The sequence below is a fragment of the Scleropages formosus genome, chromosome 12 (genome assembly GCF_900964775.1).
Source record: "Scleropages formosus chromosome 12, fSclFor1.1, whole genome shotgun sequence".
NCBI classification, from domain to species: Eukaryota; Metazoa; Chordata; class Actinopteri; order Osteoglossiformes; family Osteoglossidae; genus Scleropages; species Scleropages formosus.
Genome location: NC_041817.1, coordinates 16,042,298 through 16,068,774, shown reverse-complemented (window position 1 = coordinate 16,068,774; position 26,477 = coordinate 16,042,298). Strand labels below are relative to the sequence as shown.

The 26,477-nt window shown below is 43.0% G+C and overlaps 2 protein-coding genes across 5 annotated transcripts in view; both read right to left on the bottom strand.

The window, feature by feature from the left end:
* The window catches only part of map3k20a (mitogen-activated protein kinase kinase kinase 20a), a 31,606-nt gene extending 14,384 nt beyond the window's left edge, over positions 1-17,222 (bottom strand). Inside the window, exons 1-10 of one of the 4 annotated variants that reach the window (XM_018729670.2) lie at positions 17,035-17,222; positions 14,312-14,505; positions 13,590-13,677; positions 5,459-5,560; positions 4,928-4,993; positions 4,689-4,717; positions 4,448-4,585; positions 3,246-3,332; positions 1,237-1,311; positions 1,035-1,141 (exon numbers count right to left, since the gene is read on the bottom strand). In XM_018729670.2, the coding sequence (XP_018585186.1) occupies positions 1,035-1,141; positions 1,237-1,311; positions 3,246-3,332; positions 4,448-4,585; positions 4,689-4,717; positions 4,928-4,993; positions 5,459-5,560; positions 13,590-13,677; positions 14,312-14,470 (851 nt within the window). In that variant the 5' untranslated portion in view covers positions 14,471-14,505; positions 17,035-17,222. Of the gene's footprint in view, positions 1-1,034; positions 1,142-1,236; positions 1,312-3,245; positions 3,333-4,447; positions 4,586-4,688; positions 4,718-4,927; positions 4,994-5,458; positions 5,561-13,589; positions 13,678-14,311; positions 14,506-16,915; positions 16,963-17,034 lie in introns of those variants that run through there. The other 3 variants (XM_018729669.2, XM_018729673.2, XM_018729671.2) reach the window with 3 other exon arrangements.
* A 126-nt stretch (positions 17,223-17,348) lies between these two features.
* Positions 17,349-26,477, bottom strand: part of rapgef4a (Rap guanine nucleotide exchange factor 4a) — a 36,665-nt gene continuing 27,536 nt past the window's right edge. Inside the window, exons 15-30 of the mRNA XM_018729677.2 lie at positions 25,663-25,748; positions 25,237-25,315; positions 24,702-24,852; positions 24,275-24,363; positions 24,098-24,128; positions 23,707-23,785; positions 23,112-23,258; positions 22,003-22,100; positions 21,284-21,409; positions 20,872-21,050; positions 20,152-20,242; positions 19,739-19,789; positions 19,007-19,094; positions 18,731-18,795; positions 18,549-18,603; positions 17,349-18,426 (exon numbers count right to left, since the gene is read on the bottom strand). Of these exons, the coding sequence (XP_018585193.1) occupies positions 18,299-18,426; positions 18,549-18,603; positions 18,731-18,795; positions 19,007-19,094; positions 19,739-19,789; positions 20,152-20,242; positions 20,872-21,050; positions 21,284-21,409; positions 22,003-22,100; positions 23,112-23,258; positions 23,707-23,785; positions 24,098-24,128; positions 24,275-24,363; positions 24,702-24,852; positions 25,237-25,315; positions 25,663-25,748 (1,543 nt within the window). The 3' untranslated portion in view covers positions 17,349-18,298. The remainder of the gene's footprint in view (positions 18,427-18,548; positions 18,604-18,730; positions 18,796-19,006; positions 19,095-19,738; positions 19,790-20,151; positions 20,243-20,871; positions 21,051-21,283; positions 21,410-22,002; positions 22,101-23,111; positions 23,259-23,706; positions 23,786-24,097; positions 24,129-24,274; positions 24,364-24,701; positions 24,853-25,236; positions 25,316-25,662; positions 25,749-26,477) is intronic.

The window sequence follows — 26,477 nt, the reverse complement described above, 5'->3', positions numbered from 1 at the left end:
TACGATGTGAATTCAGTGTCAGTTTTTTGCATATATATATACACACACACACACTCTCTGTAGGAACTCCACTTCATCCAAGCTCTTAGAACAAGTGTGCAGAAGTGAAGTAGCAGAGAGGTGGTTCCTCAGTCCATTTCCTGGAGACCCCTTGTGAAGGAGCCATTTCTGCGCTCTACGTTCACGCATCCTGTTCTGTTGGTAGATACTGATGTGACTGAGCTGTTGCTGCCAACAACCAAAGTTCTGATGACTTTGTAGTTGGACTGGCAGCACATAGTAGCCATCAGCTGTGGCTCCCTCCTGATGAAGGTAGCAACCCAATAACAGTCCCCAGCCTCAACCACTTATTGCCTTTTCCAGTTGCCTCTCAGTCTGAAAGGGGGTGCTCTCTCAGGAGGAGGTTCAAGAAGCTGTCCACTATTTCATAAGCCATCCTCTCCAGCACTAGCCACTCTGAAGACTGACTGATGCTGGAGTGTGAGCATAGAATTACGAACGGGTCACATATCCTGCTTATAAAAACATGTTTTTTTCTCAAAACTATGATTGCTCTATGATATGTGCCCCCCTTCACATAGGAAATGCACTCCTGCGGTGGAGGTTGTGCTGACAGAGAATGTAACATAAAGGTTCGTGTGATGTAGAGAGCAGCGAGGCCCATCTTCAATGCATTAATACCCAATGTAGCAGGTCTAAGGTAACAGATGCTCTGCTTTCTCTATGCAATCACACTTCGCCTACAGCAGCCTTTAGAGGCTAATTAAGCACTTAAGTTGAAAGCAATTTTGATTCTTTTCAGTTTTGATGTGTGGCAAGAAGTAGTTGCAGATGGAAGGTATTGTGTCTTTAGACAACTTAGAAATGCATCTGTATCTATATTTAATATAAGCTTAAAGCATTCAGTTTTTTCCAATTATTTCTAGAGGTTTTTCTGCAATGATGACATCTGTTAAGTTTATGAGTATGTGGATTGGCATTGACTGTTTGCATCTTGCAGACAGAGAGACATATGCAAATTCATGGTACGGTACCTCCACTCAGCCTTGTTATGTAAAAAAGAGTTGCACTGGTCAGGAAGCTGGCTGTCTTTAGACATGGACTCCAAGGTTGTTAGAATCAGTTTGAATGTTGGTCTTTCCTGTGAACACATGACAATTTCCCTTTTATGCATACTGCATAAATGTTATTTGTTTTCTGCAGGTCCGTGACTCTATATGTACCTCAACCTCTTACCTTAGGGTCTATCATCCAACACTTCCTCATCAGATCAGCAAAACTGGCAGGGCAGGTGCTGGGAATAGTCAGTCTCTGCAATATAATCAAAATCAAGGTGGTAAAATAGTTCTGTAATGATAAAATTTACTTTGCTTTAAAAGGAGCTGACTAAATACACATGAGAACAGCTAGCAAGACAGGCAGGGTTCCAAAGGTTATTAAAAAAAAATCAAAAACATTATACAATACAAAATACAGGTGCCCACTGCTAGTTAACACCTTAAATCAGTAAAAATGTAAAAGTAACAAATTTTTTACATAAAGCAGTAAAATTTTAGAAAATGTTCAGTGAAAACAAACATATATCTGAAAGGAATTTCATGAATATCGTTTAGTATTTCCATTTCATGTACTATATGGATTCAGAATTATGGTACTGAAAAGGAATTTTTACTATTTTTTAAACATAATTATTGAGAGTAACTTTCCTCCAGAGGAATGTCCTTATGAGCTATTTCAAAATTATGTAGATGTTTTTATGTTATAAACAGTATATTACAAAAGCATAAACAAAAATAAACTAAGTATCACCCTTCAACACTACTGTGGGTAGGAGGATCAACAAACTCAAATTCGCATAGGATTTGGGGCCCAATACACAATTTCAAAAGCAATGGAATGTTGTCCATTGCAAGAGAAGATAGAACAACAAGAAGGACAAAAAAGAAAGCAAAACCAAAGCTCAGAAGGATGGGACAAACAATTGCTATACTAACTAAGCTGTCGATCCACTTGGCATTTGCAAAGGAAGGAAGCCTTCAACCTCTGGTCTGTCTTTCCTCCTTCAGTGAAGTCTCACTTCATATAAAGTATTCAAGTTTAAGCGGTGTGATAAAATTGTGGATAATAAACTTTTTGTCTGAGAAAAATCTGTCTGAACTAACAGAACTAGCAATGCAAACAAATATCTCTTCAAAGGCATAGTAACAAGATTCGCAGAATATGCATCAAATAAATGTGATTTCCTAGAACACCTTTGCTGAGCTCTTCATGTCAATCAGGCAAACAATCTGGTTACACAGGTTTAAGGAGTCCAACACAACCACGTTCCACTAGTCTGGCGTTACCCATTGTGTCTGTGTATGTGCACCTCTCTCAAGCACCTTTTCTTACAGCACCAATCTATTACTAAAAATAAAACAAAGTAAATGAAGAGAGAAATATTTTTATTATCCCAGGAAATACTATATGCCATTTCCATCAAAGCAGAATTGCTCTATGAGGGTCTGACAAGCTGGACATTACAATACAATCTCTTTTAGCCCTGTCTGCCTATTAGCATCACAAATTATCCCCTACAGGTCTATAAACACAAAGCCCACCACTTCAAACCACACTTTAACCTTATAACACGGAAGGCTTAAGAATTGTGTTCTGCAATTTACATTTATCTGATATATCTGATACTTTTCTCCAAAGCAACTTACAATGTTAATCCACCTACAATTATTTACCCATTTATACAGTACTGTAGTTTTACTTAAGGGTAAGCACCTTGCTCAAGAGTACTACATTTGGAGGTGGGATTCAAACCTACAACCTGTGAGTAGAAAAGTAGCAGCTCTAACCAGTACACTACCATTTCCCTTGCTTAACTGAGTATATGCAGTATGCTCATACTTATATTATATTTAGTTTTGTATACACAGTTTCTGAACTTGGAAACTATACAATGTGAAAGAAATACCTCCATTAAGTTTATGTTGCATATTTTGTAAAGTTGCTTTGGATGTAAATGCTCACTAAGTAAAAAATTGTAAAGGTAACAGAGACCTGATATCACTCCTATAGATATACAGCAGCTAAGGACACAATGGAATTCCTGACCTTGACATTTTGTCCAATTAACTGGGCAAGAGGTTTCATGCCACAAAGCTGTGGAGGCAGAAAAATCTGCAAAGCGAATATGCAAAAAAAAAAAAAAAAAAAAAAAGAGTTGTACAGAGAAGGTGGTGAAAGTTCTATACCTCATTCTTCTCCACCACCAGCCAGGCCACCTGTAAGCCCTCAAGACCTTTGAAGGGAACCTCTCGCGTCAGCATCTCCCAGAGGACCTGATGGTAAAAAGAGGTGGGTCTGGTGAGATTATTGGACAAATATAAAGTAACAGGCTCACTGGAATACCTGCTCCTCTTGAACGCTGTATTTGTCCTACATAAAGAACATGTCTGTGATTGCAGTAGCAAGGCCAAAAGTATCCCAAAATGGGTGTCCATACTGAAAGTTTTTTTATTCTGATTTTATATAGTTTAGAACTGAACTAAATGGAGGAATTCTGTCAATATTATTGTGGTCAAGACCCAAAAATCATTAAAAACATCTTTTTGAAATTATCAAGTGGCGAGACTAACAATATGACATGGAACCAAGTGATGTTGTAAAATAATCTGGGCAGGCAGAGATTCTGTTTGATATCGTCTAATCTACCTGGCTCTAGATATGACCGGAGTTTTTGGTATGTGTGTCTGCCGACACCCTTTTACCCAGAACTGAAGCCTCTTCAGTCGGAGTGCATGCGTGCTGTCACTCAGGGCTCACTCACTACAGAAGAATTTGGCCAAGGATTATATGAGGCCACATTGCACTAAGATTTTCAGCAAACAGCCACTGAGACAATACCTACAGATAAGATGAAAACACCCTTACTGCACTGTGCTGAAAATTTAAGTGTGCACTATCAGTTGTAAATACTAATTAAAAAGATCTGTTGCTGTATCCCATCAATGAATCAGAGTTAAAATTATGCACAGAGTAAAAAAACAACTTTCTCACTGAGGCAGTAAGTTAAACTGAACCCAAGAAAGAATGCCTGGTAGTTGAGTGAGACATTGGCTGCATGACACCTTGACTGCAAAGGACAGCACTTTATTTTGGTTTCATCGCTGAAAGCTGTACAAATGAAATAAAATGGCCAAATTGCTGTTTTTGCAAAGTTTTGCAAGTTCAATGTCTCAAAATTTGATAGTGTGAGTGGCTAGGAAAATGTATGTATCCAAAAATGGCCCATCTAAGCCACTGTTCTGTTGGCCATTTAGCTCATATTTCACTAGAGCAGGCAATCCAGCTCATATCTTCACAATACTACCTAAGCTCCTGGGCTATCCAAACTTTAAAAAGGCTGTCCAGTAAGTAAGAGATGCCCTCTTGCAGGTCCAGTTCCTCTACTTACCACTCCATAGGAGTATGTGTCACAGGTCTCAGACACAGGTAGGCTCTGAATCACCTCAGGGGCCATCCATGGGAAGGTGCCAACCAGAGACATGTGCGTGGTGTGGGAGTGGAATCTGGATGCACCAAAGTCACAGATCTGGGACACAGAGAAAGGCAAAGGATGGGCCCCCTAAGGAGATATTCATATAGTCATGTCACAAAAATCCATACAAGGAATCTGCTTTAAAAAATAAACATACCTTCAGCACTTTGTCTGCAGTCATCACCACTACAAAACATCACAACAAGGAAGTCAGCAACACTGAACAACTTATTGTTCACAAACATTTGGTACATTTAATGACAAAGATTACTAGTATACCACCCCAGTTCCACGCTTATTTGGTGTAAATCCGTCCTAGGTTTGAAAATCACTATTAGAAACAATCCTGTTATGCATCTAAATTCTACTCAGTCCTGTAGAAAGCTTTTCTTTTACCATTTCTGGATTTCAGGTCTCTGTGGATAACCTTAACTGGAGCCTCGGCATGTAAATAGTGCATTCCTGTAGGGAATAAATAAAATTATTTCCCACACACATCAAAACAAGATAGCTGAACACGAATAAGCAGAGCATCCTTTGGTCCCTGCAGTGTATTACTGCATATATAAGTGTCCCTGCATATGTTTCAACTCAAAATATCATGTACACTGACAGTTTGATAATTTAAGTGGAATTCAAAAAGTTTTGCCACTCATACATGTTCTTTTGTGTTTTAAAAGCAGTTTATGATCACATGGACACTGGGCACAAATCCAACATTATGCATGACTTCCTGACTTTGATTAGGAAGGGCTATGAAAGTGCTAAAATGTAATCCAGTTATGATAAAGACTATACCCTTTCACCTCGCAGTTATACATAGAAAGGTCGTTAAAATATAGTTCAGTAACTCCATCCAGAGAATTTGGTTTAATTCATTTAAAAGAAGGGAGACTGAGTAAATATGGGATTCTGCTATGGTCTTACCTTTGGCTATTTCCATTGCCCAGGTCATTATCTGTCCCATGTCCATCTCCTCACTTTCATCACTGGACAGGTAATCATACAGAGATCCTCCACTAGCATATTCTGTTACAAAACACAAACCTCTCATTTCTGTGTGAACAGAAAAAGTATAAATACAAAAACTATAAATGACATAACTGGTGGCTTTGCTTATATATTTTCAAAAATCACTTGTCCAGAAGGTCTGTGTTGATCTGGAGCTTATGCCTACATTTCAAACATAGACCAGGAGACTGTGGGACACATGCACTATATACACACAATCACACACAAAGGGCAATTTAGAATCAGAAACTCATCTGAAAAGTGTGTCTTTGGAAGATGGGAGGAAAAGCCATGTTAACATAAGAGGAAACATAAGCTCCATGTGTTAAAATCTGGTACCGTTTTCCCCGACTCCTTAAATTGTGTTGAAGCCGTCGTCCCTGTTCATTGTGCACTATATTTTGCGTTGGAGGTGTGTCGCTGATGTTTGTGGTGTTTCTGGTAAGTGTAGTTGTTTTGCTACCGCTTTTCCCGCCAGCACGCATTCGTGTTGCGTAGCTGTGCAGGTTGATAGATACAATCGGTTGTGTGTTTGTGTAGCATTGCGTGACACTGAAATTTTTTTTGTTTGTTAAGTAGTATTTAGTGGTTTGTTAAGACAACTGTTTTCCGGATCACTTCTGTGTCCTGTAGCGGGAGTGGGCGTGACTCCGTGAGTTCGATTAATCGCGTCTGGTTGGTTGGTTGTTTTGGTCGCCATTGTTGGTGTAGTTTCGGTTTCGATTAGGAAGTCAGCTGATAGGCAGTAGCCCAGTTTAAATAGCAGCTGGTGACCCGTAGTGGCAGCGGTTGCGGCAGCCTCTTGGTGCTAAGACTTGGGGTGCAAAGACAAGGAAGTCTACCTGTGGGAGGCCACCGAGGGAGGCCACCGTTACAGTTGTCCTCAAGGGAACATGCGTCCAACATGTCGGCCATCAAAGTCTTCTACGGTAAGCGAGCCGTGCGATTTCGCCACCGCCGGAGGCCTGGGCACTCTCGCTGCTAGAGGAATCTGGTTTATCCTCACATGTCAAACCTTCCATCTTGCTTTACTTTCTCTATGGGTCTCTGGAACTGCCAGTCTGCTGTGAGAAAAGCTGACTTCATACCAGCCTATGCTTCCCATCTCTCACTGGACCTACTGGCCCTAACTGAAACCTGGATCACCCCAGACAACTCAGCCACACCTGCAGCACTCTCTACTAACTACTCCTTCTCTCATACCTCTTGTTACTCCGGCAGAGGTGGAGTCACAGGCCTGCTCATCTCTCCCCGGTGGGAATATTCTGTTCTCTCTCTTCACCTGCATGATCTGTCTTCCTTTGAATGGCATGCTGTCTCTATCACTGCCCCAATCACTCTTATTGTGGTTGTCCTTTATCGCTCTTCTGGCCCTCTTGGTCACTTCTTGGATGACCTTGACATCTTGTTGAGCTTTCTGCCAGGGGACAACTCTCCGCTGATTCTCCTGGGTGACTTCAACCTGCATGTCAATGACATTCATGCAAGCGGCCTTCCGTTGCTCTTACAGTCCTTTGATCTCTCCCTGTCCCAATCCCCTGCTACTCACAAAGCGCAACTGTCTTGATCTTGTATTTTCCCGCAACTGTGGCTGTCCCGTTCTCTCAGTCACGCCGCTGCATGTCTCTGACCACTTCTTCATTTCCTTTCAACCCTCCCTCACCACTAACTCTTCGTCTCTTCCTGCACCCGTTGTCACCTTTCGTCGCAACTTAAAATCTCTCTCGCCTTACTGCTTTGCCTCTGCTACTCTGGCCACTCTCCCTTCTGCTCCACAATTCTCAGATCTATCTACAGATGATGCCAGTAACACTTTCCCCTCTGCCCTGTCTTCCACCCTTGACTCTCTCTGCCCTCTGTCTCCTAGGCCAGCATGCCCCATTGCTACCCCATGGCTGTCTGATACGTTACGTGCTAACAGGTCCAAACTGCAGGCGGCAGAGCAAAGATGGCGTAAATCCAAAACTCCATCGGACCTGGATGCTTACCAGTCGCTCTTAGCTGCTTTTCAGTCCGCTGTCTCTTCAGCTAAAACCTCCTTCTTCCACAAGAAAATACAGTCTGCATCCAAAAAACCACACAGTCTCTTTGCCACCTTCTCATCCCTTCTGTGTCCCCCGCTACCTCCTCCTCCCTCTTCTCTCATTGCTGAAGACTTTGCTTTATTTTTCAGAGACAAAGTCAAAGCGATCACTGATAAATTCTCACCATCAACCTGCCCTGTTCGCGCTGGACCTCCCTGCAAAGCTATCCTCTCCAACTTCAAGCCGCTCTCCAACTCTGAAGTCGCTGACCTCCTGATATCGTGCAGAGCCACTACCTGCTCGCTTGATCCGGCCCCGTCACCACTCCTTCAGAACATCTCCCCGCAACTCTCCTCCTTCATCTCTTCTATCAACTCCTCACTTTCCACTGGCTGTTTCCCAGATGCCTTCAAAACTGCTCTAATTTCACCTCTGTTAAAAAAATCCTCCCTGGAAACCAATCTAGTTGAAAATTACAGACCGGTCTCTCTCCTCTCCTTTCTGTCCAAAACCCTTGAGCGGGCAGCCTGTGATCAACTGTCCGATTACCTCACCCAGAACCATCTCCTCAATGGTTATCAGTCTGGTTTCAAAGTTGGTCACTCCACTGAAACCGCCCTTCTGGCGGTATCTGACGCTCTCCAAGCTGCTAGAGCTGCCTCCCTCTCCTCGGTCCTCATCCTTCTCGATCTGTCTGCAGCATTCAACACTGTAAATCACCGGATTCTATTCTCCTCTCTTAACCAGCTTGGGATCAAAGGTGCGGCACTCAGATGGTTTGAGTCCTACCTCTCCGACAGATCCTATCAAGTGGTCCGGCGGAGCTCTCGTTCTTCTCCTCTACCTCTCTCAACCGGTGTTCTGTAGGGCTCGGTATTGGGTCCTCTTCTTTTCTCCATCTACACCTCCTCCTTCGGTCCGGTCATAGCCTCCCATGGATTCAAATACTACTGCTATGCTGATGATATCCAGCTTTTCCTCTCCTTTCCACCTGGTGCGTTAGACATCTCCACACGCATTGCTGCCTGCCTGTCGGACATCTCTTCATGGATGTATGATCACCACCTCAAACTCAACCTCTCCAAAACAGAGATTCTTTACCTCCCAGCTGGCCTGTCCTCCTGTCACGACCTCTCGATCAAACTGGACAACTCACTCATTTCGCCTAGCTCCTTTGTTAAGAGTCTGGGAGTTACGACTGATGTGAGTCTGTCATTCTCTCAACATATTGAAGCCACAACCCGGTCCTGCAGATACATCCTGCATAATATTCGTAGGATCCGTTCCTACCTCACTTCTGACTCCACCCAACTACTTGTCCAGGCCATGGTGACTTCCCGTCTGGACTACTGCAACTCTCTTCTGTGTGGCCTTCCTGCTAATGCCATCAAACCTCTTCAGCTTCTACAGAATGCTGCTGCACGAGTTGTGTTTGATTTGCCAAAGCGCTCCCATGTATCTCCTCTACTTATCTCTTTGCACTGGCTTCCTATAGCTGCCCGTATCAAATACAAAACCCTGGTTGCTGTGTACAAATGCATCAATAGAACTGCCCCCGGCTATTTACAGGACTTGATCAACCGGTACACCCCAGTCAGGCCCCTTCGCTCATCTACTTCTGCTCGCTTGGTGGTCCCGCGCACGAAAAGCAAAGCTCGGAGGTTCTCGGTTCTGGGTCCATTGTGGTGGAATGACCTTCCCATGTCACTCAGAATTGCGGAAACTCTGTCTGTTTTCAAGAAGGGTCTGAAAACCCATTTTGCCCAAGATCTCTTTAGATCGTCTATGGTGTATCTGTTCACACATCGTAACTCTAGAAGCATCCCCAGATACAACCCTCATTCAGCCATTACTCTGGTATTGCTCTGCTCATTTGTGTATCTTATAACATTTAATTTAAAAAAAAAAAAAAAAAAAAAAATTGGTGTGGGTATCGAGATTTGTCTGTGTGTTATGCACCTACTTAAACAATGAACCTCGGTGTAGAAAATGGTAGGGAACAAATTAGGTTTGCCTGAGACCTTCATGTCTGCAGCTGTCTCCTTCTCTCAATGTAATGCATAAATTGTACTTTTGCTGAGATCTACATCACTTTGAACAAAAGCGTCTGCTAAATGAATAAATGTAAATGTAAACTTACAACTATTATTAGAAAAATAATAGTGTGTCCATCTTAGGTGACTAAATGATTTAAAATACTCATTTTGTTTTGCTGACCACCTTCAAAGTCTCCACGGCTAAAAGAATGACATCCACACAGCTAATGTCCATAGACTAAAATTGCCAAACGCAGCACTACCAACTTTCCATACGCTGGCTTTGCTCACAATAAATATGTGGACAGTGATGCAGCAGAGTGCTCCCTGTTGGCCCATAAAAACACACTTCCAGGCTATGTTATGAACCATACCAGGAAAAACACTGAGAGAAGGACACCTTGGTGAAAGGATAAAAGACTTCACATAATCATGCTGGCTAAGTAGGCTTCTCTTGGAAGCAAGAGGTTGTCATGCTGTCAATGAAGCTGCCTACTCTGCTTCATGTCTTACATGGTACGGTCACATTTTTGAAATCATCTCACAAGGTTGATTTATTGATCTGTAATGATGGAATGGTACCACTGTTGCACTCTTCAATCTGTAAACCTCAGAAATCATTGCTCCCTGCAATGACATACGTGAACCTTACAAACCATTTGTACATGACTTTACCTTTACACTCATACTATACCATTGTTTGAGACCTGCTCTGGGGAAAAACATTAATGTCCTTAACAATTCAAACCAATTCAAAAGTTAAATCAAAGTATTTCTTGCCAAAAGGCCATACCAATATCTGCACGCATCACATTTCCCTGGATATTGTGGTTTGCAGTTACATAATCATGGTTTAACATGGGCTATTGCATTTAAAATATCTCAGTGCAACAGCAGTCCCCTCAGCCCATATCTCCTGGTGAGAAGTACATGTCCAGTGCATGAGTAATATGCTGCACACTTTACCAGTAATAAGAAATTTGTACTTTGTAACCTGTCAACAGGAAGTGTGTCAGGCACATTCCATAGGCCATAATCCTACAACTAAACTAGAAGGATTACTCAATACAGTAATTTATCATATTAGCTTACTTTCCATCCAAATAAAAGTTCCTTCGCTGCTTCACCTGAGATTATGCTGCTGTTTAGCAACAGAAAGCTCAGGAGAACCACTTTTTTGTCATTGTATGTGTATGTAGTAATAGAGGATAGAAGTGAACCTTAAACCTTTTATGCATTAGTTCCAATGAACAGCACAGTCAAATGATATTCTCTATATAAACAACTGTACATACTGGTGATACTGGTGATAATTAATTTTCCTAAAATAAACCATGATGACAAAAGTGAGATGGGGAGAGACATAACCACAGAATCAATTTATCCATTGTATAGTTTAGGCACAGGGGCAAAGATTGCTAGCAATCATTAACAGGTGCACTCAGGACTGTAGCTGTTCTCACGGATAAGATAAGCAGGGCTTTTCATGATGAAAATCACTGTAAGAAAGTGGAAATGAAGACCACTCATACACAAGCAGAGGAAGGAACGTTTATAACTGTTTAGATGAATGTAGAAATGCCAGGGTCAAGCCTGCAATAAAGATTTTTTCCTTTACCTGGTGCTAATTGGATTTTGCTTTGATAAACAGAGACATTGTCTCCCTGACAACTGGTGAGGTCTCTCACTGACATTGCAGCTGTCAGATCAGACAGCAAAATGCAGAATCTGAAACCTTTTGTACAAGTGACGGAAGATCTATAACATGCTCTGTAACTAGTGAAAGCAGCAGATTAATCCTTTAAAATCTTTTCACAAGACTTGCAGTGAAAACATTTAGACAGTATTGGAAACACCTCAAACAAAAATCTGTTTCCTTCTCCATCAAGGGGTGAGAGAGGTGGTAAGACCTTTTCTTAGAGAGAGTTCACCAGTGCATTGATTTGGCCCTACCTGGCATTTCTAATAAGAGAAGAGTTTCCATGACATCACAAACAAGAAAATGTAAGATTACCCTTTAAACCCACATGGAAGTATCACATTATATGTAACCTCAAAAACCCTTAAAAAACCCATTCTAATATAAGGTAACAAGGTCATAAAATAGTTTGAGCATAGTAAAACAAAGGAACACTTTCAGCAACAGACTGGCCTTGCTCTAAGGAGGGCTACCAGCAGTCTTTTCTTTTCTGCCACCAGCCATTAGGCTCTACAATGAATTCTCACACTACAAGGGGGGTGAACTCAATGAAATTATCAATTGGCACTAATGCTGAACCATGTCACTTTACTCAGTATGTCCTCCTACAACAACATTACTTCATCCACTCCTCCCTCTCTTGGATTAACAAACACTTGCTTATTTATTCACTTGCTACCATTTATTTTTCTACTTACCTGTTTGGTTACTTTACATGTGTACTGTATGTATTTATATATGTTGTATGTGTATGTAAGGTTGTATATTGTATGTTGTTGCAACTTAACGTTTCATTCAATAAATTCATTAATTTCATTCAAAAAGCACATTTTGAGCTTTTTACTATATATGCAGGACATTCCAGATGTTATCTTATTTGACTTAAAACTCAAGTTAGCTTTAGCTCTTTAGCAAATTGTTTACCCAGGTTCACACCCAGAAAATACCCAAAAGTGTTTAGCATGGAATTAAGATGCATTTCCTGGAAGCCTGGGTGTGATTTACTACTGGTAAAAAGAAAGTCAGCTGCAACAAAAGAAACATATTGCTTTTTTCTTAACATATGTGTTATGGATTTTTTAGAGCTGTTCATCATCATATCCTGCGATGGACTGACATCCCATCCAGGGTGTACCCCCCAGCCTTGCACCCAATGCTTCCAAGAACCCTGCTCAGGACAAGCAGATACTGAAAGTGGATGGATGGATGAATGTTCATCATTAATACCTTTCTACAAATTCCTTTGTTGGGAATATGATGTATCACAGAATCTTTCAATGGCCACAGCAATGAAAAATGATGCTGCAAAACTGGTGCTTCGTGGGACCACCAAGTAACAGCAGACACAGAGTTCTTAATTGCTACAGTGTCAATAATGATACTGTAGCAAATACAGTGGTTCTAATGCATACTGCCTAATTGCTTTTTAAATTGAATGATCAGAAATCTTAATGGATTAGATCTTTTTCTCCCCAGAAACAAACTCTTGACAGATTCACAGTACCAACCCCTAAGTGGTCCTTACACAGATATAACGGACTGTTCCATCACTGTTTCCTCAGGAGCTAACCCACTAAACCAAACTCAACAGCATTGCTCCAAGTGACATCTATGACTCACCTAATCTCCACTGCCCCAAAGTGCCACAGTTAGGAATCTGCTCATACTTTATCGAATGACCCCAGTGGACCCTTCAGTCAACTCAGTATGCATTACAGAAAAGTCTATTGATCACCTGCATGAAACAGCTAATAGGCACACATTGTCACAGCTACAAATGGAGCCCCTGTCAGATCATAACCCTCTTCAGTACTCCTCACACAACAAGAAAGTACGGAAATACAACTAAACATAGCTTCCTGTTAAGCCAGTACATACGAAATTAACTCCAACTGCAATGAACAAATTATGTTTCTTCCATCCATCATCAATAACCACCTGTCCAATGAGAAGGTGTGGTGGTCCAGAGGCTACTACAAAAACATAGGGTGTGAGGCATGGTACACCCTAGATGGGAAACAAGTAACTGAAAGCCAATTACACACACTAACTCATGGGCACATACACATAAAGGACAATTTATAGTCGTCAATTAACCTGAAACAAGTCTTTGAACTGTAGGAGAAAACGGGGGCATCTGGAGGAAACCCACATGGTGAGAACATGTAAACTCCTCAGAACCCACCCCTCAGGAGCTGTGAAGTACCAGTACTACCCACTGCATCACTGTGCATCTCAAACAAGGTCTCTTGTACAAAGCCAACATCCACTGAACATTACCACCTTACCTGTGACAATGCCGTAGTTAGGTGCTTCTAGAACTGCCCCATAAAACTGAATGATGTTCCTGTGACTGAGAACACTCAGGATTTCTGCCTAATGCAAAGAATAAAGAGAGCAATGTGATCAAATATGCTGCCCAAAAAGTCTTAAAATGCACTGATAGTATTTAATGTGATAAATTAATATTTGCTGATCTTATTACATCTATTGTGGCCTTGTTTATTGACGTTCTTGAAATGTTATGGCTGAATTGCATTGTAGGTGAAATATTAAAATCATTCTACCAAATGACTTTTTCCTCTCTGGAAACATACTGCAGCTGTAATCTAATGCTTAAACTTACTATATAAAATGAAACAAAGGAAGGAGTCACCAATATCATGTTTCAGATGTGTTTTAGTAAGATAATAAAGACCTTGTCTAACAATGACTCCCAGACTGAAAACTTAATACGGGTTCTTAATTGGGTTTAATATGCTTTCACTGGCAACATTTTTTCTTTAAATAAAAAAAAAACTGTCCTTCTATGTGTGAATCTTTCCACACAAACAGGCTGTGTTCAAAGACAAGCATAACCTCCTGTGCGCAAGAAGGTGTATAATAAGTGTGTGATTGGCAGTTACAAAAGTCACTGTGACCCAGGGAACAGAGAAGCAATTAAAACAGTTATTATACAGACAATTAAAACATGCATATGTGGTGGTGGGCGACCCATTATGACTTCTACCTCATTTTCTATCTTGAGCAGCTTTTTTACTGCCACCTCCTTGTCCTGCGAAATCCACCTGGCACGGTACACACTCCCGAAGCTGCCACCACCACAGTTCTCGTAGAAGTGGATGTCATCGAAACGGATATGCACAAAGGAGGCACCAAGAGACGACATCTCATAATGGCCCTGGACACCCTGGCTTGCTCTGCCTAAGCCAGTGAAGGACAGAAAAGCAAGAGCAAAAATAAAAATACAAAAAACACTCAAAAAAAAAAAAAAAAAAAAAACATCCAGTAACATCACATGAACAACCCCTACTGATTTGCAAGGATATCTGGTTAACAGGCTAAAGAAAAGTCTTCTGCTAAACACAATTACGGCACTCTGCTGCCCAACAACACCCTGGCCTCACTGGCCCAGCCTGTAGAAGCAACCTGTGACCAACTCAGTCCAGAACCAGAAATTTCCAGTAAGTTCTACAGTGCGTTACCAGGAAAAGCACTTTGGGTGTCTCAATCATGGGGAGGACAAGGATCCTCTGTCAGATGGTATAAGACTGCCAGCATCCCAAGCATGTGTGTTCTCTGGACTGGGATCACATGACTAGCAGATTACTGTAGTTCATGGGTTAGTAATCATATCCGACAAAGACCGTACCATCTGCAGGTTTTATTATGTCCCATCAAGCAACATTTATTGAAGTCGTTGTTTAGGAAGAAAATTACACCACCTGGTTTTTGCAGCCAAATTCGCTGTTGACAGGAAAGCGACCCACATCAGTATATCATGACAAAAAGCCAAGTGATACCATTTTCTCTCCTTGATTTTAAAATATACATCGGTGCTAGGAAACAACAAAAACCTACAGACACTATCACAGGGTACGAGTGCCCTCCCCTAGTATAAGTGACTTCTCAAGTTGGTTTCACATAAACACAAAGAAAATAGAAAAAAGAGAATTTCAAAGTCCGATTCTCTTTTTCCGCACACTGCTTGAAAGCAACTAGTGCAAATGTCTGTGTATAATATGGCACAAAAAATATCTCCATCTGCACCAGTTGAGCTCTCCAGCCCTTACGGAGTTGAGACACAACTAAGAACTTACCTCCTGCCCCATTGTTAGTTGTAAAACAAATTTAAAAATTCCAAATATAACAATAATAAATTATAAACAGAACACTTTGTTTTCTTTGCATACATTGTACTCTACAGGGATAGCGTTTTATGTATTTGTATCCACATATCTCAAAAATATGCATATTTCAGGAAACTATAGCTCATGTATGGCCTTATATTATTCACATCAATTGCCAAGCAATAATGGCTTGTAAAAGGCTGTTGCTGAGGGCTGAATTGGGACTGTTATGTATCCCAGCAGGAAATACCTTCATTGTCACAGAGGGGGGTTCACAGCCTACTCATTTGCCACTATTAGTGCTATATTTAGCCTCCAGCCGCCCAGTTCAGTCCAAGCCAGTGTTGGATGCAACACGGTTACCGTGATGTGTGGTGTTGCCGCCCAGAGGTAAACATGCCAGGGTAACTGGTTACATACCCCCGAGGACGTGGACTCCATGTACACCTCTGATTAGTATAGCTTATGCTGATAACACTCATTCACACCATTAATCTCCAGAGATGAAGCCATAAATTTAATAAAGTAATGCAAGGAAATGACAGAAGTGAAAATGTAGATTAAATGGCTAGTTATTATCCCAGCATACATTACAATGATAAGGAAAACCAAAAAGCAAGCAGCACGGCAATGTGAAGGGGTGTGAGTGGGATGTAACGGAGTCAGACCACAGGACCACACACACACACACACACATACACAGCGACAGTGGCATGTGACAAGGACTGCACATCAGACCACAGACCACTGTTCAAAATAAACATAGCCCTGCAATATGACAACGGTGCATATGTAAACATAAGATGGCAGACAGCTGCTCCCTCCTACTTGAAGGGCCCAGGGTTCAAATCCCACCTCCTGCTGTAGAAGCTCTGATCAAGGTACTTACCCTAAATTGATAGGCCTGCTGTATAATAAATCATTCTGAGACTGCTTGGACAAAGTGGTGACATGAAGGTCAGTAGTAGTAATAACAATAACCATTCGTACTGTCTAGTAGGTAAAGATCAGTTTAGACTGTCGGTTTATCTATCTCAGGATCAACCAGTTCTTAGGCACGTGTCGTGATGTGACCCAAACACCACAGTTTTACAGCTCCGCCACCATGATACCATGAAAGCCGACAATACAGAGGATCTCCACATTTAGGCTAAGGCATTTAGTTTGTAACGTTTGCAGGTTTAGTGCAGTTGCGCAGTTTGAAAAGTTCGTGAATTTTTGTGAATCCGGCCGTGTAAGTTTATAAAGTTCGCGAGATCGCGAGCTATCATATCACACACACACACACACACACACCCGGCCGGCGGAAGCGGCTCGTGATTCTACAACCCGCGCGCCGCTCCTTCGAACAAAAAAACCGAAAGTCGCCTCAGGAATGCGAGCGCAAGTATGTTTTTACATGGAAAAAGACGTATTTAAAAAAAAAAAAAAAACAAAACAAAGCAATACACTCAAAATGCTCAGACGCATTAGTTGAAACGGACATTTAAAAGGCTGCATCCTCCGGCACGACGACGTGAAACATGAAACCGCGTTGCAACACTCTTGTTTTCGCAATTATCCGGACATGCTCAGTGAGTTTAAATGAAAACATCCAACATACCTCTTCAAAGCCCTTCCCCCTCTCTACAGTGGATATTATGAGCCGCCTCACAGCTTCATGAAGTCACTTATTAGGTTCGTCAGACGTCTGCACTCCCGCTGTCCTGCACCCTCGCTTGTCCCCCGACGGAGGTCCCTTGAGTGGCTCGAGCCGTTCCGTAACAGGCGGACAGCTGGAGCGCGGAGTCTCCAAACAGCGCACCACAATGCGGATGGCAGGAGCGCCCCCTGCCGGAGGCCTCTCCGGAATGACATGTAGAGTAAAGGTCGCACACGTAAAAATGACATCAGACACTGCAACAAGTCACTTGTCCAACAAGTACATTTAATATGTTTATATTTACACAGTACACGTACAATAAAATTACAAACTGGCAACATGTGTAACCCACAGATACCATAGACACACTTTGAGCCATGTGCTTTCAGCAAACTCCTTGTTTAAAGGGGAGTTCCTTAAACCGAGTCCGGCATCATGAATCGATTTGGGATGATGGCCATGGAAATCAAAATGTTTGTACACAATAACCCGATGAAGAAAATCATAGAGATGGCAGCTAGCGCTGCAGTGAGCAACAACCACAGGCACAACACAACTGGTTTAATTTGCTCCACCATACAGGAGAAAGCGTGAACCAACACTGCCATACTGTAGTAACGTCGGTACAAAACCCTTCTTAGATTCAGTTTCTGCAGTTTCACCCACATTTCAGGAAAAACTCCTTGTGAGGTCATGTTATGAAAATGTCGCCAATTAATCAATAAGCCAATAGACCAGCTTATGTTATTTTGCTAATATATTGAGTTACTGTTATTCTCATCCCCGCACTCCTCCAGATGTAGAAAATCAAACGATGGGACAACTGTTATCATTTATTTGGCATGGTAGGAAGCTGTCATACCATTGGTACGTTTTCATAATATTCCTTTACGTTAAAATGTACTATTTGACAAGACAATATGATTGATTTGAATACAGTATTTCGGGATATTTTCCGGAGAAGCCCAGGGCGATCCCTTCACGTTTGCAACTAAGTTTCCAAATAACAGCGAGGCCATTGTAGACTTCATTCTACACGCTGGAACAACAATGTCTTTGGGAGATGCAAATCATGGACAGGGTTGCCAGGTTGGGTCACAGCGGAAGGCCTGGAGCATCCAGGGTTGTTTGTGGCCACAGAGACGGGAGAAGGGTGGCATCAGTGAGTCACACTCAAAGCACAGCGGAGCAGCACCAGGAAAGTTGTGCTATTTCTTGCGGTGCACTAAGTCCTGCGAGGCTCCAGTTTATGGGAGAGCTGCGATAGGGTCCTCTGGTTGTCAATCACATTCAGCTGCCGCACATAGCTCCGCACCTCCTGGTGATTCTTGCTAGCCTGGTTAGCCTCTAGATCTTTTGGAGGAGATGGAAGCACAAAGTGGCACCTATTAATTCAAGTATTCCAGCTATTGGTGTGTTTTAAAAGATATCTCCAATAACGCATGTAAAGATGCAAAACAGTGACAATGACTTACTGAATGGCTGGCTTCGGCAGTACCTCACTATCCTGACTGTTTTGGCAATCATTCGCTGAGAAACAGAAAGAAATAGAGCACAGAAAAAGCAGTAAAACTGGTAAAAAGTGGTAAATTTGGCACTATGGTAAAAAGTGGTAAATTTTGGAAAGACAGCCCTTTACAATGACTGCAAAACTCACCATTTTTTCAAAATTGACCAAACTGTCAATAAATGTCTTGTTTCCTTCATGGGTAAATGTCATATCTGGAAAAAGGTACAAAGATGTACAGCACAGCGTACTATATAGCAACACTGAAGATGGATTTCCTCAGCAGACTATGATTTAGAATTTCTTTCATGGCACAGGAGGACTAGCGGCACTTCAGAAATCATCAGAACAATAATGGGAATGAGCAATATTCACAGTCACATATTAGTGATGTCCAGGTATACAGAGAAAATGACCTGTCCTTACCTTTAATGAGGAGTGGCATGAAAGGGATTATGGGAGGGTCCAGCTTGGCCACTGTGAGCCTGTAAGCCCGATGGTTGCGGGAAGGGTCCTGCAGCATCAACCAGGTTAACTGGCACATTTCTGAAAACTCCTACCATTCAAGTACTACACACAAGTGAATGGTTTAAGCCATTGAGCCCCTACTTCAAGAATCGTGTGTCTGCACGTGTACCTCTCCATCTGCTGCGCTAGTGTTTACCGAGTTGTACATCGCTTTGGAGAAACGCATCTGCTAAACGAATACACATAAATGCAGAAAAAAATTATTTTTTAAGTGTATTTCCCAAACTGTGCATACTGCAATGCTGACTGCTAATGCAACTTACAGTATATGTTCAACTTATAATGCAGCTTCCCATGGTTTCATATTATGCCACAAGTTGTGTTTTAGCTGGGGCTTGGACAACATCTAGGAAATCCTAGAAAATCTCCAAAAACCTTTTCTCAGGGGGATATAAGACTAAAATCAGAGTACTACAAAATTAACAAAAGAAGTTTTTTTATTGGAAGAAAATTCTAAAGGTGCATAAACATTTCATTCAATGTTATTGTAATTCTGAGCAATACAGAAAAAGACCTTAGTATGAAACCATCTTGTCTTCTATCAGTAGGGTTAGTACATACTGGGCGTGTGGGATTAGCAGGAAGTTTAATTTCAGGTAAGCAATAATGCTGAGTGCTGCTTCAACTCACCATTAAACTTTCAAACTCCGCAAAAAACTTCTTGAACTTGCTGGGAAGTCTCTGCCAGGACAAAAAAATAACTGGCTTGCAAGTGCAAACTGAGAAACCTCCCTGCTCCTGAACCCTCAAACAGTGTATTCAAAGTGCACTTATCCCATATATCAGTACATACACAGCCTGTAAAATTTGCCTGAAATCACCAAGTTTTCTTACAGACAGGTAAACTTAAGCAATGCAAGTCAAATACTTTTCTTAATGGTTCAATTCCAGGTCTTTGTGGCAATGCCTTTTCTGAGACTTGAATTCATTTCTACATGAGCTGACACTACACTGACAATAGAATGAATGCAGCACATCAACTTAATAAACATATAGTGTCACCATAGTAAATAGATTGTAAACACTCACAAAGTGTGACTCACCTCCCATGTCTGGCTCAGTCTGCTTACAGCAGGGTTGCTCATCCCCATGATGATGGCAAAGAAGGAGTTCAGGTTCTTGTACTCCTTGCAGCTGAAAGCGACATATATTTCAATCACAAGGGTCACAGCGGTCCACCTAACAGATTTACTACGGTATCACCGCTGAATCTGAGCTGCGTTCAATAAGCTGAAGTAAAAACAAACTCCCTGGTGGCCTCATCACACCTGCTTTCCACTTGAATTCATGTGTATTTCCATCTGTCATTCTCATCTCAAGGTTCCAGTATGGAGGTTTATTATATTCTGTGGACGGTTGCGTGTTCTTGTAGTTCATTGTAACAGTGATGACCAGGGAATGAGTTAACAGACATATACCTCATCCAACATGCATGCTTCTTTTCACTCCATGGGCTATAGGCCTCACTGCGCCACATTTAACACACTCAGAAGAGTGTTTTTGGATGATACCACTCACAGCTCTGTTGGCAGCCTGATGTGTCACTTTGAGCAATGAGGAAGCAAGAACCCCAGCCATCTCATCCATGTTGCCTGGGCCCCCTTTCCTTCCACTGTATGATAGCATGGCATGGCATGGCAGGGCCTTGAACCTGAGTGTCTCTCTTAGTGCAAGAGGCGCTTTATAGAGGCACTTCTGCTGAGACATATTGACATTAGGTTTGGTGCCCGGAGGAGCACCATCAGCAAGAGACACACACTCACTGAGCGGCAATCTTGATGAACTTCTTGAGCAGCTGCACCCTCTTGCTCAGCTGGCCACATAGGCACACTTCAGTGATGACCCATAGCTGAAGCTCGTTGAATCGCCGGAGAAACAGGTCCAGGTTGGCTGTGGTCTTCCTGAAGTTCTGCCGTCCGAATGTGTGGAATATGAGCTCGTGCTGCAAGACAGGGATTTACGACAGCTCTATTACGCTAATCATTGCCTCGAAACAGCATTTATTTTGTGCTTAGTCTGTATTTATATCCAATGTAGTTTTCTGTTTTGACATACTGTATCCTTTAATATAGCTGTTCGCACAAAATACTTTGCTCAGGGTTACTACAGTAGCACCGTTCATTGTTGAAGCTGCTGATTTTGAATTGTCACATGATGGATCAATATCCCTGGCACCTCATGCACACAGTTGAAGAGCTCCCAGTCGTAGACGGTCATGTGGTACGCCAAGTCTCTGGAACTCATCAGCTCAAGGCTTGCAATGGAGCCAGTGGTGGGTCCTTCTTGCTCTGGTAGTGGAGTCTATAATAAAGTGAAGACAACATCCAGCTGATTCACAACCCAACCATGTGCAACAGAAATATACAGTTTTCTCCTATCTTACAAATGTTCTTGAGAGGGGTGGTGAGGTGAGGTCTGGGCCGGACATCCCGCTCACCCAGGGAAGAGTGCACGCGCAATACATCACCTCTCCTTCCCGGTGTAGTGATCGCTGCGTGGCCACTGTCTGGCTTGCCAGGCAGAAGGTCACTGCAAATGGCCTCTCCTACATTACTGCGTCCGTAGCAACACCTTCTCGTGGCATAATTTTGTTCTGACTTATGCTGTAATCTATGTTTGTCATTGTTATATACTGCAAAATGTTTATAACTGTCAGTCTTATAATCAGTAAGTTTAATGCATTTCAAGCCGACTTTCACATGCACATTATTAAGCCGCAAGTTACCAAGCTGTGCGAATGTGATAAGTTAGGTGTAAATGTCAACAAAGCGGGTGAAAATAAAATGATCCTATAAAGCAGGTGATGTTGAGAGGGATCCCATTGTAAATGGGTTTCATCAGTTCACCATGCTTGCCAGAGACTGGATACCCTGTGAGACCTGCGTGGTACGCACCAGTGAATCCAGCTGGTCCCTTGGGCACACAAACAGGCGTCCGTTGATGCCAAGGGTGAAAAAGAATGAAATGTCGTTGGGCTTCAACAGCACCTTGTCTGAAGGAGACAAAAAATCACAAAGCCAGAGTCATCTGCAACCAGCCCTGTAGCACGAGACAAAACGGCTCCACCGTGCGCTGCTCACGGCCATATAAATTACAAAACAGTATAAACACATGCATAACACTTGAATAAAAATTGCTAATTTCTTTACTGTAAGTGAATTATTAAAATAGTCACTTAAATGCTTAAGTTTTCCAGTGAATGCATTTTTAATTTTATAACTCCCATGATACATTTGCCTTACTCCCAATTCTCCTAACAATTTCTTTATTTTTTTTTTTTTAAACAGAGCTTTACTTCGGATGTCATGGTGTTTTATTGCATCATCATAAGTAGCTCGCAGTTTTCCCTGGGGAAATTACTACTGGCAACACCATAAACATAACAATTTGTGTTTTCAGGGTGAGTCTCGGTCTTAAAATACTATTGTTCGAGGTCAAAACCATCCCTCATGCCAATCCTCACATAATAATGTATAGTCATTAAACTTCACTCCTGCAGAATGCAAAGTTCTTAATAGCAAACAGACAGCAGAAAGCTAAATTTGTGGTGGTTTTATAACCAGTTTGGCTTGTGAAAGGTCCAAGGAAGTAAACACGGCAGCGTCGAGGGAAGCAGGGCTGAAATCCAGCCATAGAGCTCTGGATTTATGCACTTTTCCAAGGGGGGATGGAAGGGAAATGCTGACCGCAGGCACCAGAAGGAAAGATGCAGCAGGAACAGCAGTACTACACACAGGGTCTCCCCAGCTGTCGGCCCGCCGTGAGGATGTCCTGCGCTTCGTTAGCCCACGGGCCGTTGAAGCAGATTAATCAAAATGTAATTACTCTGCACTAAATCAGTCAGCGGTGCGACTAGGCCGCAAGCCCCCTGTGAGCGAGATGGGGTGGGGCGGGAGGGCAACAAGGCCATAGAGACCCCGCGCCCTCACCTCCACCCCACCCGTTGCCCTAACCGACACCGCATTGCGCTGTTTGATTAGCGTGTAGCTGTGGCCCTTCTCACCTCCGGCCGAGCTGAGCGCAACCAGCAGCAGGTCCTCCGCCGACCCCAGTTTGTCCGCGGCACCGGCGATCACGTCCTGCGTCGCGGCCACCATCGGCACCCGAATCGTGGTGTAAGTGTGATCCAAGCAGTACACTTTCAGCAGGACTGGGGAGCGCAGCAGGCCGCACCGTCAGCATGGGGCTAGCAAGGTGTCTACAGGTGTGCGCTGACACTTCTCTCTGTGATTCAGTTATAGTGCCACTGCTAATTTGCTGAAAAAATATTTTCAAGACCAGCAGGTAGTGTAGGGTTTCAGACTAAATTGTGCCCCGGGGGTAGTTAGTTCCAATCCCAGAAGAAGCCTCATTGTGGTTCCTTTGAGTAATTCTCAGGTTGTACAAATGTCTAAAACTGTAAGGTCCCATACAATTAGTGAAGGTATTTGATTCTTTTTAACTAAATCCATTGCAAAGCAGCGTGTTTCACAAAACACAGGGAAAATACTAGAGCCCATGGGTGCGGTGGAGTGCTACATAATGGTAATAATCCTGGAATATATCTCACGTTATTGGTCACGTTTTCACTCAGCGATGCCTCTCATTGGACAACTCACTTTCATCGCTGCTCCTGATTGGCTGCTGCTTCTGCAGCCTCTCCTCCCCCACACTGAACTGCCGCAGTAGCACTTTCTGCTGAGGATAAATGACAGGGCGTCAGGGCCGCCAGAGAAGAACAACAGGAGGACACCATAAATATTCGCAACGCTTCCAGAAAGAGCTGGCCTGGAGTAATATCACTCCATGCTGGGTGTTCTGTGAAACACTTGTATCACTCCAGGTCCCATGACCTACAGACACTCACTGTAGTATCACTGATCGAATCCTCATGATTCCTCTATGAACAACTAAGCACAGAGTCTCCATGTTATATTTACAACAGTCTAATAACTAGACAGGACGAATGAGTAAAAATTCCAACACGCAGGGTCTTATATTTGGACTTACCTTTTTTTGTGGTGATTTGGCATCATCTGAGCTAAAAGGGTAAACAACAGCAGGTTTTACAAGGCTGACGCTCGTTAACAGAAGGAGACAAAGCAGATGAGCTCAACCGAAGGCCGTGCCTGAATGACACGCACCCTAAAGCCGGAGTGTCTGGGTGCCACTGGACTTTATACATACTAGTGCTTGACAACCTTCTCCACTTCTGGGAGCTGCTCCTTCAGGGCTGGGATCACCCTGGAATCGTCGGACACCGACATGTAGAGCTCCTGAAACACAGCGTGGCAACGGTGAGGGGCAGGTCTTCATCCCGAACAGCAGGTCTTCATCCTAATACACCGCATGCCGCACGTGACGGCAAATACAGGGCTTCATACCGTACTGCGGACTGACAAGGGATGAAATTACGCTCAGTGAACATCAGAGGAGTTCTCTAGTGCAAGTTCACTAAGTTCACTAAAGCGGACGTACTGCTGCTATTTGAACGAAAAACAATTATTTAGCTCGCTACAAAGAAAGAAAACTATGATAAAATACTGTCTGTTGCAGGAAGGAGTGTGACCGTGTCCAGAACACCGCAAACCGTCAGACAGGGGAGCAGACCCACCTCGAGGAAAGCCAGCGAGGCCTCCTCCTCCTGGAGATGGGCCCCGTGCACAGAGACCCAGCGCAACACCAAGCGCACCACCCGCCGCTTGTTGTTGAGGGCAAAGTCGAGCCTCTCCTGCTCCGAGCCCTGGGATGCCCGGGCATTGTAGGTGCTGCGTGGTTAGGGAGGAAACCGTTCACAAAGGCAACTGGAGCAGCTCTGAACTCCCTCCCATTAACTGCAACGCACATATAGAAACGGCAAACAGGAGTGTGGCGGAAACACCGGAGCTGACTGCAAACAAGAATTCAGCCAAAGCTAAACGATAAAAGCAATAACTGCGACCTAAGTCAGAGAACAGAGCGGAAGTAAAACGCCGACGGCTGGGGTGACACAACGAGAAAGCAAAACTGCAGCAGGAGAAAAAAGCAGAAAAGAGGGAAACTATTAATGGAAGTGAGAGACGGAACGGAAGGGGGAATGTTGCAAGGGTTTTTGTTCTTCGACATTTTTGCCGTTAATGTACGCAAGAGGTCTGGGCATGGAAGGATATTGAGCCATGAGCACGGGGCACAGCTTGCTGCAAGGGAAGAACACGCAGTGCATGAGCACAAAGTCGTCCAGCGCCGGGTCTGCAGGGACACAGAAAGACAGCTGTGATGGCAGGCGGGTGCCGGGGACCAGCGCGTAACACACCCCGGTCACCACCACCGTCCTCTTTAGCCGCAGTTTAAACGAGAACATGGCACAGTGATACTGCTTTTAGTGTACACACTGCGACAAAATCACATTAAATGTAGCAGCCTTGATAAAACGTAAAGCCAGCTTCAGTATCGAAAAGACGTGTCAAATGTAAAATCTATAACAGTAAAAATACAGGAAAGGAAAGAACGATGCAAACGCTCACTGTTTTATTAATATCTGTATAAATATAGAAGTAAAATTCGGTGAAACCCCTGGAGAGCACTGAAGCCGATACCTGATTCGGCGAAGTGTGAATCCAGCCGCATGGTTTCGAGGAAATGTTCCAGAATCTTCTCTGGGGTTCCTGACATCACATTGTATCTTCAAAATGAACAAGTTCATTTCTAGGTTAATTGTTAATTATCGAGCAATGTTAAGATACCTGCAATTATTTACACATTTATAGAGCTGGGTAACTTTTACTGGAGCAATTCGAGGCTAAGTACCTTGCTCAAGGGTACTACAGAAGGAGTGGGGATTTGATCCTGCAACCTCAGAGTCCAAAAGGCAGCAGCTTTGCTACGCTTCCAAGAAGAAAAATGCGATGACAAGGTTCCTATAAAATTATAACATAATTATGCATACATGTAACGCCATGAAACACAGTACAAAATGATAGTTACTCATAACGTACAGTACATGCCTTAATATGATCACAACAGAAAGATACATTTTGACTCTCATTCACAAAACAGAATTCTATGTAAATTATCAAAGATAACAGCACAACATACAGATTATCATTTCAAAAAGATTTTTGGTGCACTCCATTTTATCTGAGACGACAGACATTTAAGCACACGCACACATTTTCAGAACCGCTTGTCCCATACGGGGTCGCGGGGAACCGGAGCCTACCCGGCAACACAGGGCATAAGGCCGGAGGGGGAGGGGACACACCCAGGACGGGACGCCAGTCCGTCGCAAGGCATCCCAAGCGGGACTCGAACCCCAGACCCACCAGAGAGCAGGACCCGGTCCAACCCACTGCACCACCGCGCCCCCCCAAGCACTGCAGGCAAATTCGGACCAGAGGAGTGACGATATGAA